The sequence below is a fragment of the Meleagris gallopavo genome, chromosome 3 (assembly GCF_000146605.3).
Source record: "Meleagris gallopavo isolate NT-WF06-2002-E0010 breed Aviagen turkey brand Nicholas breeding stock chromosome 3, Turkey_5.1, whole genome shotgun sequence".
Taxonomy (NCBI): domain Eukaryota; kingdom Metazoa; phylum Chordata; class Aves; order Galliformes; family Phasianidae; genus Meleagris; species Meleagris gallopavo.
Genome location: NC_015013.2, coordinates 61,871,740 through 61,884,067, shown reverse-complemented (window position 1 = coordinate 61,884,067; position 12,328 = coordinate 61,871,740). Strand labels below are relative to the sequence as shown.

At 36.9% G+C, this 12,328-nt stretch overlaps 1 protein-coding gene across 1 annotated transcript in view; it reads left to right on the top strand.

Annotated features, from left to right (window-relative positions):
- Positions 1-239: 239 nt before the first annotated feature.
- Positions 240-12,328, top strand: part of NCOA2 (nuclear receptor coactivator 2) — a 53,760-nt gene continuing 41,671 nt past the window's right edge. Inside the window, exons 1-6 of the mRNA XM_019614100.2 lie at positions 240-364; positions 4,911-5,088; positions 6,485-6,670; positions 7,495-7,596; positions 7,710-7,850; positions 11,126-11,273. Of these exons, the coding sequence (XP_019469645.1) occupies positions 353-364; positions 4,911-5,088; positions 6,485-6,670; positions 7,495-7,596; positions 7,710-7,850; positions 11,126-11,273 (767 nt within the window). The 5' untranslated portion in view covers positions 240-352. The remainder of the gene's footprint in view (positions 365-4,910; positions 5,089-6,484; positions 6,671-7,494; positions 7,597-7,709; positions 7,851-11,125; positions 11,274-12,328) is intronic.

The window sequence follows — 12,328 nt, the reverse complement described above, 5'->3', positions numbered from 1 at the left end:
CGCCCTGAGTTCTGTTTTGTAGTTTAGGATTTCTAGCAGAGAAAAAGCAGAAAGGATTTACTTTGTGTTTTCAGACTTCACAACTGAGAAGCAAATGTGATGGTTATGTTTCTGTTGAATTGTGTTGGGAGATCATTCAATCTCATATTCAGTACTGTTGCCCTGTAACTTTCATACATAGTCTCGATTTTTCTGTGGTCTCTTTCTGTCCCTTAATTAGTACTGCTCTGTCATTTAATGCATAGTTTTCTTTATTGCAGAAAAAGCAGCAGCAGCTAATGAAGATGAAGTGCAAAAAGCAGATGTGTCATCTACGGGTCAGAGTGTCATCGACAAGGATGCACTTGGACCAATGATGCTTGAGGTGAAGAGCGCAAAATTCCTTTATTTAAGCCAGTTCTGCACTCCCTTGGATGAAGAACAGTGTAAATGAAGTGAAATAATGCAGTTGGAGGCTGCTGTACAAGAATGGTCAAGCAATGCAAACTATTCTGACTATTTAGGATTATGGGATTGATGAGCAGCAGTGTATTTCTGCTGGGGTCGGTGTTGAAATTCTCCTTAATTCAGGGTGGGGAGAGACAGAGAAAGAGATGATTCAGTTGCTTTATTATACAGTCTTGGGGTTGGTATGTGCGTGTTTTATTCATGCTAAACCATGACAAATTTGGGAGAGCTGCTGTACCTGAACAATGACTTACAGATACAGTAGTACTCACATGAATAATGCTTCCTTTAAAATTGCATGTCATTGCTGTACAGTTTTCATGATTTATTATCCCAGCATTTCCAGCTTTACTCTTTTCCCTCTGGAACAGTAAAGTAATCTAGGAGAGCTTTACAGGATATGTATTTCAGTTCATTTAGTAAAGATTTCTGCCTGATTCTAGCTGTTATTTTCGTAACCAAAAGGCTGCATGATTAAAACGTGGCTTCTAAATGCAGTAATAATAATATTGTGTAGTTATACTGTTAGGGATCCTCATGTCATATGTTGCTGTCCTTTGGTGCTTTATCTGCATAAGCTCACTTGCAAACTGTTTATTCCTGTTCTGATTTTGGGCCTTATCTGTAAGAAGAATAAACACTACTTCAGATAAAATAAAACACAAGCCCTGAATCTAGCTAGAGGAAGAAACTTTGGCTGAAGTATAATTATACTGTCATTTCTGAATGTTGCAATAGCAGGATGCATGTTTTATCAGTTTTAAGTATTTGTAGTATCTTGTGTGATTTCTTTGAGGAAAATATAGTTGTCTGTACTACATAAGAAATAAAGGCTCCAAAATCATAGTACTAAATATAAGGAAGATGAGACAGGTTGGATTGAAAACATTCTTCTTTGAAAAGCTGGAGGCATTAAATAATTGATCTAATTTCATATTTATTACACACGCTCCCTGAATTGAATGTTGTTACTTTTGCTATCATAGTTAAACATTCCTCTCTTGCACTGCCATGTTAAAATTTATCTTTAAGTTCCATTAATGTAATTGTAAGGACCTGTTTTAATCTCAGGGAAAATAAGGATAAAATGATTTTTTTCCTAGCTTGCCTCAGATGATTGGTTACTGCAGCAGACATCACACAGAAAATCATCCGTCTGTTCATTTATTCCATTTATTTTTCCTTCAGAGTAAAACCATTGCATATTAACAATGAAAGATTGTGGAACTAAATTAATAAACTCTGTTCCTCTGGTAATAAGAAACTTAGAAGGACTGAAAGTTGTTACACATTTGCTGTGAAAAGACTACAGATAGTTTTGAGGGTATTTATCTCTTTAAGGAAATGCAATTAAGTGATTTCATCTTTACAAAACTCCTTTATACAATCTCTTGAAAAATTTACTCTTTCTCCATTGCCATATAGTAATAAAAATGGCAGCACTGATGAACACTTTCTGACTTGATTTGGTTTAGAAACATAATTGTCTGTTTTTATTAAACAATAAAACTGAAGAATCCTCAGACTAGCTGAAGAAAGTGAGTAAAATTCATCACGCAGCTGCCTCTGAGGAATATTTTAACATATTTCTTCGTTAAAGCGGAAAAGTAGATATGGAAAGAGTGTAAAAAATAGTCAAGAGAAAGCCAGCAAGAGCTCAAAAAGAACACAAATTTATTCTCTGTTCCAGTATATCATCCCAAATATATCTTCTTGTTCTCCCTTCCATCGTGTTGCCCATTATTTGCTCCCCAATTATACTGATAGCTCTAAAGAAAAGTGTGCTGGTCTTCAATATTGCTCTTGTTGGTTATTGTGGTGGAATACATCTTGGAACAGAATTAAGAAATCATTGCAAAAATGGAAGCTTCAGAAATATTTAAGTGGCTTGGCGCAGTACTTTGCTCAAAAGCCTACTGGTATCTAAAAAATCATTTTACAGTGTCTTTGCCTCTGAACAGAAAGAAATGGGAGGGTGGCCCATAGGGCCTATTCCCCTGCCTGCGCTGCTTTGGGCTGGATGACTACTTTTGTGATCAGCCCAAGCAGCAGCTCTGAGGAAGCAGCACAGAGCACTTCCTTGGCAAATAAGGTGCTGTAGGAGAAAACAGTAGGGAAGACTGAGGGTTATTATGGGATGCCAGTAACTAATAATCTCTTTCTTGCCCACTCTGCCTTTGAAAGTCTTCTTAGGATTGTGATAAACATCTGCTCTGGCTTTGATTTCACAATCCCTTTGAATTGATATAAGCATGGACTATGGCCAAGCAGAATGGTTAAGTCAAACCCATACCCTTCTGCCAGCTCTAAAAGCCATGTGGTTACACGGTGGGCAAGTGCAGGGGACTGATGTGGCCAGCATGTAATTTTCCTGTTCTTATATTGAGTTTTCAGCCAACTGAGCTCCCTAGTCCAGCTCTTGATGTTCTCAGAAATGCTGCTGAAGGAGGGGGTTGTTGTGGTGTGGAGGCAACTAAGCCAAAGAGGTTGTGCTTCCCTCAGCTTCAAGCAGTGGTGAAATGCAGTTTAAGACACTAATCAATAGCAGAGACTCTGATAGAAAATAACATGAGAGCCTCCATTAATTGAATGTTGTAAATTGTTAGTAGTTAAACCAAATAGTCAGCGGGAAAATGGCATGGATGTTATGAAAGCCCATGGAAAGGAGGGAGCTCAACTACAGGAAATGAATTAGCAGGAGGAACCAAGATGATCAGAAGCAAAATAGCAATAACAAAAAGCGAAGTCACAGATTTTAATTTTTGACAGTTATCTTCGTTTAGAAGAAAAGTATATATTCCTTGCATAGTGGGTCCAGCTTGAGCAGGTAGCACAGGGCCAATGTCTCTGGGAAAGCCGATTTCACAGCCTTTGAGCAGATCCTTCCCACACCTGAGCACTTCTGTGGTGATTTATTTTACTTGTATCTCTGTGAAGATCTCTATGTTGCAGCCTGTTTCTGTTGCATCTTGTTCTTCACCAGTGAACCTCTGAGCAGAGCCTGGCTCTGTCCTCTCTTGGTTCCGCAGATGGGTGACTGGGAGCAGAAATATGATCTTTCCTCTTTTGCACTGTCTGGATCAGCTAACTAACCCTCAGTATTTTTCAGAGGTATCTGTAGCCTGAGAACATAAGAACTGCCTGTTAACACCAACGTGGAAGTTGTATCAAATGCAAGTTTGGTCATATCAGTAAATACCACATGTCTATATGCACTTGCTGTGGCTGCTCCTCCTTGTTAGGCTGTTTTGCAGTGAACTGAGTTCAGGTTTAATATGGATCTGCTCACTTCAAAATCGGATAAATCACTATTTACCAGTTTTACAGATTTGCTTCTGTCACTGAAGACGCAATATAGGGTTTGCGGGTTTGAGATTGAAAAGGGTGATTTCCCACCACCTTTTTAGAGCAGTGAAAAAATCAGGCAAAGCTGCAGGGCTTAATTGGTAACTGAATGCTTAGATCAAAAGCTTTTTGTGTTCTAAGTTTAAATCCCCTTTATGTGCTCATATGACATGCAGTTAGTGGGATGTACCCTAAAATGTTTCTAGCTTGCACAGTCAGGCTTGCATCTTAAGATAAAGAAAGTTTGCATGAGAAGATTTTCCTGATACTCAGATTTTTACTTTATCCTGACAGGTAGGAGTGAAGTAATATTTGGGTTAGGTTTCAGATAGCACACAGCAGGCGTCTGTGAAAGAGTCCTTTAGCCAGGTTGTCACTGTCAAAAGAGATAAGGAAGGGAAGCCATCAGTGTAATGTAAGAAATGCCTTATTTAGATGCTTCTGCTCAGAAAATGTAAGTCATATAGAATACTGTGGAGCTGAAGTGAAAAGATGAAATTAAACTGGTGTCAAATAAGAAAAATAAGAAAACAGCCCTGTGGGCAGGAACTAAAAGTGTGGGATCCTCTTTGCACCCCACCACCTGCTGTCATCTGCAGGGCAGGCTGGGCTCCTTTTCCCTTCCTTTTTAACCCCATGGGTCTCACCTTCCTGGCTGCATGGGGCCTACTGCTCTGCAGATACCTTGCCGGGGATGTCAAGGGAGCCCTACTTACTGCCTTGTGTCAGCAAGTCCTGCAGTGACTTCCTGGGCTTCAGTACAGGTTTCCTACTTCATAGGCAGGCAGCTAGGTAGCAGCATCTTCCTTTGTTTTATTTAGTTTGATTGGGTTTCTGTGTTTGTTTTCGTGTATGGTTTTCATTATAGTGCAAGGTATGCGTCTGTCCTTCTGTGCTTTTAAACTGGTTTGATATAAGTAAGATGAAGTGTTCAATATGAAACGTGTACTTTGTTATGACAAGAATATAAGAACTGGGATGGATTCAGAAAGATCAAGATGTCTTCTGAAGAAAGTATTTTTTTTTTAATATCTTTTTGTCAGTCTGATTGTTTGATATTGTGTTTCTCTCTCCACCCAAACCCTTCCTCTCTCTCTGTCTTTTTGTTTTCCTCTCAGGCCCTGGATGGGTTCTTCTTTGTAGTGAACCCAGAAGGTAATGTTGTGTTTGTTTCGGAGAATGTGACTCAGTACTTAAGGTACAACCAAGAAGAGCTGATGAACACAAGCATATATAGCATCCTGCATGTAGGGGACCACAATGAATTTGTTAAAATCCTGCTGCCCAAATCTTTAGGTATATATGTTTTCCTCTTATCATACCTTTACTTATTTAACTTTGGTTTCATAAATCAGCATTTCCGTAACTTAGTTAATGTACTTCCACTACTTATGGCTTTGTCATATACACTATTTCTTCTTAAAATATTATATCAACTGTACGAGTAATTTATATTTTTCTCAAAAATACCTTCTTTACAAAGTTGGCTTCTTTGTTAACTGAAATTTTTACATGGATCTTTAGAGCGAATCACTAAAAATCAGCGTTTAGCCCTGGTAGCTCTCTATCTAGGCTGTTTACCTTAAGACTGTCTAAATAAAAGAGGGATATCTTCTTCAAAATCAAAACATTCTTTACGTTACATCCTTTATTTCAGTGGTTTCAGTCTCACTGATACTTCAGCTTATCTTTCTTTCAAAACCAGTTTTTGTTAGTTGCAGCCATTTTTGCATATAGATTAATATTGGTTTTAACATCATTATTTTTTGGAGGAGGTGCACAGAAAGAGAAAGTCAATACAGCACTCCTCATTTACTCACAGCAGCTTAAAAAGTATTATGTAATTCACTTCAGCATGTTATGACTTTGCTTATAAACCCCTGAAGAATTGAAAATGTAACACTTTTAATGGCTAAGCCCCATAAATTACTGCCTTTATTGCATTTTATGACTGCAGAGGGCAAGTGAAGAGTATTTTAAATATGACCCTGCTATTTCTTTATGCGGTATTACATTAATTTGTTTTGACTGATGTCCAGAGCCTATATTCGTGCATGGCAGGATTTTGTTTCTTTTTTTACTTACGTTAAGCTCTGTGTTGAGGTTTAGTTTTATCCACCACTGCACGCAGGTAATTCTCATCCCTTCAATCTTTCCCATTGCAGCTGAGGCTATGTGTTTCAATACAATCCTGATAGCATTGCATCTTGTTTTTATAGAATGCATATGAGTTTATTTTCTTCCTATTTCTAATCTGGACACTGATTCTTATAAGCTATTGCTCTTTGTGTTAATCAGTTTTGAACTCAGCAGACAGCTCCTACACCTGCCTTTTCTCTTTCAGGCATATAAACTAGCATACCTTCCCAGAATAGCTATCACTCTAGTTTCTCACTTTCACATGCATGAATGGTGAGAATTTTACTCTGCTTTTCTACTGCTGCCATTATCAGTTGTTTGGAAAGGATACAATGGCTGTACAACTTAGACAGCGATGTTTTCAAAATATGAGAATTTTATAATTACCTTGTTACGTGCTGGTTTGGGCCCTAATATTAAAAGTAGATTGTTGTTGTTAAATCAGCTTGTTTCCTGATCAGTTTACAAAGCACCTTGATTAATTTCCTGTGGATAAGCTGCAGAAAGAACTGCTGCCAAGTTTATCTCACTTTATGATCTTTGCTTTGCTCAGTGAATGGGGGATCTTGGTCTGGTGACACTCCTAGGCGTAATAGCCATACCTTCAACTGTCGGATGCTTGTAAAACCACTTGCTGATTCTGAAGAAGGCCATGATAATCAGGAAGCACATCAGAAATATGAAACTATGCAGTGCTTTGCTGTTTCTCAACCAAATTCCTTCAAGGAGGACGGTGAAGGTACTTTCCATTTGTCTTAGTACTTTCTCTTTCCATGCTATCTCAGATAGTTACGGGACAGCAGTTTTGGTGCAGTCAATAAAGCAACCTCTGAATCCTGAAAAATAGAAAAGTTTTCATTTTCCCTTTTTCATTTAACTGTGGAAGTTTACTTTTGTCTTGGATTATGAGTGTATACTCTAACGTGTACCCAATTTGCTCAGTTTAAGTTGCGAGTAACTCTGTTTACATGAATGAGATATCCTGGTTTTATACCTCTGTAGTTGTAAGAATGACTGGAAGAAAGATTTAAATTGGCAATTTTTTTAGTTCTCAGAATGCAAAGTCAGGTGTGGTTCACCATTTCCTTTACCTTATTTTCCTTATTACTTCAGCAGGTACATTTCCTTAGATTGTATTTTAAGCATTCAGATAAGTAAAAATGATTTATTTTGAAGCTGCTACCTCAGGGACAGAAGAATTTAGAGCATGTTTAAGAAAAGTATTAAAGAAATGTGTTCTCTGTGTATGCTTATCCTTCAAGTGGTTGAGCTACTAGAGATAGCATAAACGTGTGCCAATAACTGTGGGCCATGGTGGAGCCCTTGAATATTTTATTTTTTCTTTAAAAGAAAACAAGCACACTCTCCTGTGATGCTTAATATTGTAGGAATTAATGAAGATGTAAAACCACTGAGTTCTATGTATCTTTGCCCTGGTATGCAATGCTATTCTCGGTTGAAAAATAATCAAACAGCATACTGAAAGTACTTTTGAATTCTTTTTGGAAACAAAACCTTCTTTATCTATACAAATATCTAAAGTAACATTTTCTTTCCTTTAAGATTTGCAGTCTTGCTTGATTTGTGTTGCAAGAAGAGCCCCAATGAAGGAAAGGCCACTTCTTCCTTCATCAGAGAGCTTTACTACTCGCCAGGATCTACAAGGTACTGTGAAAGAGAAGGGTTTTTTTAATATCTTTGGTTTGTTTGTTTGTTTGTTTGTTTGTTTGTTTCCTTAAAGGAGAAATTGCTGTTATAAATGTTTCATCTAATCTCAGGCAAAATAACTTCACTGGATACTAGTAGCATGCGAGCAGCTATGAAACCTGGCTGGGAAGATTTGGTGAGAAGATGTATTCAGAGGTTCCATTCGCAACATGAGGGAGAAATATCTTTTGCCAAAAGGCATCACCAGGAAGGTTAGTTTTCATATTTTTAGCACTTTCCAAGTTTAAACTGTTTGCTATTTATGTCTATTAGTTGTGTTCTCTTTGTTATGTCTACATGCAACAGTCAAGCTTCTGGCAGTCACTTTTCAAACTGATTTCCCTAACACACTGATGGCTCTCTCTAGAGAGGTTTTGCACCTCATTTCTTTACCCTTCTTATTTAAACTGTGCCATGTTGGAGGTGGCTTTATGTCGTGAAATTACTACAGTTATTGTAGAATGCAAGACTTTCCATGTTGCCTTCCCATTCACTACACGGTGTGCTTCAGAATCTCAGCTTACACGATGAGATTGTTGACCTGCATTCCATTTCACTGCAAAAAAAAAAAAATGGACTGTCACATTTCCTGTGAGAAATGCTCACTGTGGATTATCAAAGATACAGCACTAGTACTGTCGGGAGCCCTACATTGTTGTATTGTATCTAGCTGATAAGTGTTATAGGATTCTCCACAAGCACTTCTACTCAGTCAAGATTATGGAAGTAAGCTGTAGGAGGGTAATACATTGTGACAGGTTCCCCAAGAGGTTTCTGCGGTAGACTAGGTGGGAATTATTTTTTTTTTCATAAATCTCTGTCACTGCTAATTCTAATAACACATTTCTAAACAAAAAACCCTTTATAAACCACTACTCTCAAAACCAGTGGAAAATAACTGGAACATTTCCAGTGTAGGGGCATCAGTCTTTGGCTCGTGTTTGTAGAACAGGATTTTCAGGTGGCCTGTAACAAATGATTGCCATGGTCATTAAACAATGGAAACTAAAATGTAATTGGAGTCTCAAATCATTCCACTGAACACGTACACAAGCACATATATCCCTTTAATCATGCAGTTTTAGTTAAGTATTCTTTAATAAGTTGTGCTTTCATGAAATCTTCATGTTCAAAATTTGTCGGCTCAAAAATAAAGTGGTATTTTGTATTACAGCTTTTGGAGTGTATAAAGTAGGAATGCTACAAGCTCACAAACTTATGCTGTTATTTCAAGCAAAGTTGGATGAGTGAGTGTGCAATTAAAGTTGTAGTAAGTAAGGATTTAGAGAGTAGTTTCAGGTATGGATCCATCTGCAAAGATGTGATTTAGGTGTTTCTGTTGTGGCATCCAGCCATGTCTTACTGCAGTCCTCTTCAAAGGATTCCAGACCAGATTAGCACCTCTTAAACACAGTGTTGAGGTTTGAGTGCCTCCTCTCTGTTATGTGCAAGTTGATAAAAAATATGCATCTGGGAGCTTTAACTGCATCATTTTGCAAGAAAGGCTTAGGACAGTCATATGAACTGTAAAGTTTGTTGAAATGAGGGGACTCTTCTTGTGGAAGTGAAGAGAGTAAGTGATAAGAGGAGGAGAAAAAGAACTCTGGAATTGTTTTGCTGCAGTAGAGATGAATAATGGCTAAAATGTTTACTTCCCCTGCCCTGTAGCATAAAAAGAAAAGGCATATTTTGGGCCAGAGCATCTTTCCATTTGACAGAGGAATCCCTTGCTTTTTTTTTTGACTCTTAGGTTTTTATTGTGGTTTGGGAATAGAGGCAAATAAAGTAGCAGTCTCCTACATGTAATTCAGTGGTACAGTGGGAAAAAAAAATCCACATTAGCTTGATAAACAAGAAGAAAACAAGAACCTTTTGAATTAACTCCCAGTAAAAAGGGCAAAATATATGGCAAGTTTTTATTGGCTACAGTCAGAAAAATAGCATTTCCTCAAGAGGAATATGGAAACATTCTTGTTTGCTTAAAGAATTAGTTTGGAAAATGATTTAAGAAGAGATTTCACTTGTATCCTGTTGGCATTGAGTATTGGAATTTCCTGATGTGGTATATGCTAAAGTTAAGAGCTTTGGACCTTCTGGTGCCCAAAGGTTAAACTGAAACAATGACATACCTAACAGTGAAATTTTGCTCTGTATTGTTTCGCAGTTGTAGGTTTTTGTTTTTCTCTACATTTTTACACTGAAAACCCCCTCTGGTTGTTTAAATTGTGCTTCCTGTTTTCTCACTGCCTAAATAATACTTTGAAACCTTGCAGAACAATATATAACAGCGGAGAGACAGGGAAGAAAAGCAATCACAATGCGTCCTGCAAGACTGAAAACCTGGTAGCTCTGTAGCAAAGGCTATTTAAGGAAACTGTCATTTCATTGTTATAGAAAGAATAACAAGGTATCAACAAAAACAACAACAAAAAACAAGCAATGACATGAAGATCAGATAATAATTATAATTTAAAAAAAAAGACAGAAAATGTGTCTGCATGAAAAAATAGGAAATTAAAGGTTTTTGTAGTGCTTTGCTCCTCCGTTTTCCCTAATCAACTATATGAGCATTCTGAATTAGAATTAGTATTTCTATCCTGCCATACCTGCAATCCTAATGTAATGTAGCCTTTGATCTTTGGAAATGATGAGGCTGGTTTCACTGATGGCAAAGTGCTAACAGTAGAATCCATTAAGATTTGCTTTTTCCTAACATGATTTCCCATTTTAATTAAAGAAATGTCACAGAGGGTTACAGGAGTTAAAGAATTTAATTTGGTGAAGTTCAGATTTACACTGAACCCTTAAGGGCTGCAGAATACTGAAATGCAGTCCAATCTAACAGTAGATGAGGATAACAGACTCAATTTTAGTTTAGGTAATAGTAGTAGTAACTTTTTCACTTATATATTGTTGTATTATTTCTTTAAAAAGTAGTAATTTATTATTCCAGCTGTTCTTATTTCTTATTATTCCTATGTAAGAGATTTATGTAGTTTTTAAATTAAAGAATTATTGAGAGTAACTGCTATAAGATAATTCAAGCAGGCAATAAGGAGGAGAAGGTAGACACTAATGGAAAAAGATGATCTGGAAACTAAAGGCACTTGCATTAATCATCTTGATGTAGGCGATACAGATGAAAAAATGTATGAGCAACAAAGAGAGTTAGAAACACATTTGATGGAAAGCAATATGGACATCAAGGACTTCTTGACCCGCTCCTAAAATAATTTGTATTTCATAATATCTGTCCTATTATTGCTGTCACTCTTCATAAGTTTTCCTTTGATCACTCTACAGTACGTGGGCTCCTTTATTTTATATGCATCATCACTTGTATTTATTTTCTAAATTATTCTTCTGTTTTTCTGAAAAACTACATGATGCCTGTGGTATCAGTGTTGATAGATTTAGAACATGAGTGACTAAGCTATCTGTCTCATCGTTTCTCATTAATGACTTCTGTTGTTTTGCTTGCTTGCAGTGCTGAGGCAGGGACTAGCATTTAGTCCTGTTTATCGGTTTTCCTTGTCGGATGGCACTATAGTTTCTGCCCAAACAAAGAGCAAACTCATCCGTTCTCAGACTACTAGTGAACCTCAGCTTGTCATCTCCTTGCATATGCTTCACAGGTAATCCTTGTTTGTTCCGCCCACACTCTGCAGGAGGAGGGGGAAAGTACAAAGTTGCCGGAGCAAATAGATTGTTTTAGGCTGATGGACCATCAGTTGACCTATAACGGATAGCATGAAAATGAAAAAGTTTTTGAAATCAACACTTACAGTGGGAGAAGACTATTTCAATATTACAGCTGGAAAAGATTATTTCAGTATTACAAGCCGCACGCTGGATTTTCACATCAAGATCTTCCATTAAACAAAAAAAATCTTTACTGTCTTGTTCTTAATTTCAGTATTTTAATTTCCTGTATTTCGCTTAATAGGCACAATAAACTTTCCAGATGTAATTAAATTTCAAAAACTTAGGAGGGTTAAATTCCTGTAGTTCAGAATCAGTTGCATATTGGGTCTGGGTCTTCTTTAAAGAATATATTATGATTTTTAGAAATGTGTTCTAGACAAACTGCATGGTTTAACTCCTTGTCTCTCCTCATTTGTTGTCTTTCCTTTTTTTTTGTGCATGGAGTAGTGGGTTTTAACCATCCAATTCTGAGAAATGCCACCACTGTCAGTCAAATAAATAGATTATTGTGGACCTCAGAAATACAACATAAAGTTTGAATTGTCATTTTTGAATTGTCAGAATTTGTTTCGAACTTTATTTGCTGATTTTAATTACCATGCTGTTTTTGTGTAACCACAGCATCACTTCTTTTTTGAGAAAAAGAAAATAAATGGGATTAAAACTGAAATCATTGTACGGAGGCTATAAATTTGAAACTGACCTGACCAAAAGCTGTCCAAAATTTGTTCTCATGCTTTAACAAAATGGGAAGGTTTATCTCTGCTTATCTTGTGCAAGTAGGAATGTTCTTAATGTAATCAAAAATATATATTAGGAATATCCCATTTGCATTTGTTTTTGGAAGTCCAGAGTTGATTCAGTTTTTCTCAGACCCTTTTTTTTTTCCTCATCTACTTGCCTATAGCTCTTTTATAGCTTTTAGTATTTGGGAATAGGTCTTATTTTTCTGGTTTCAGTTCTAGCACAGAAATAAAAAGCATTT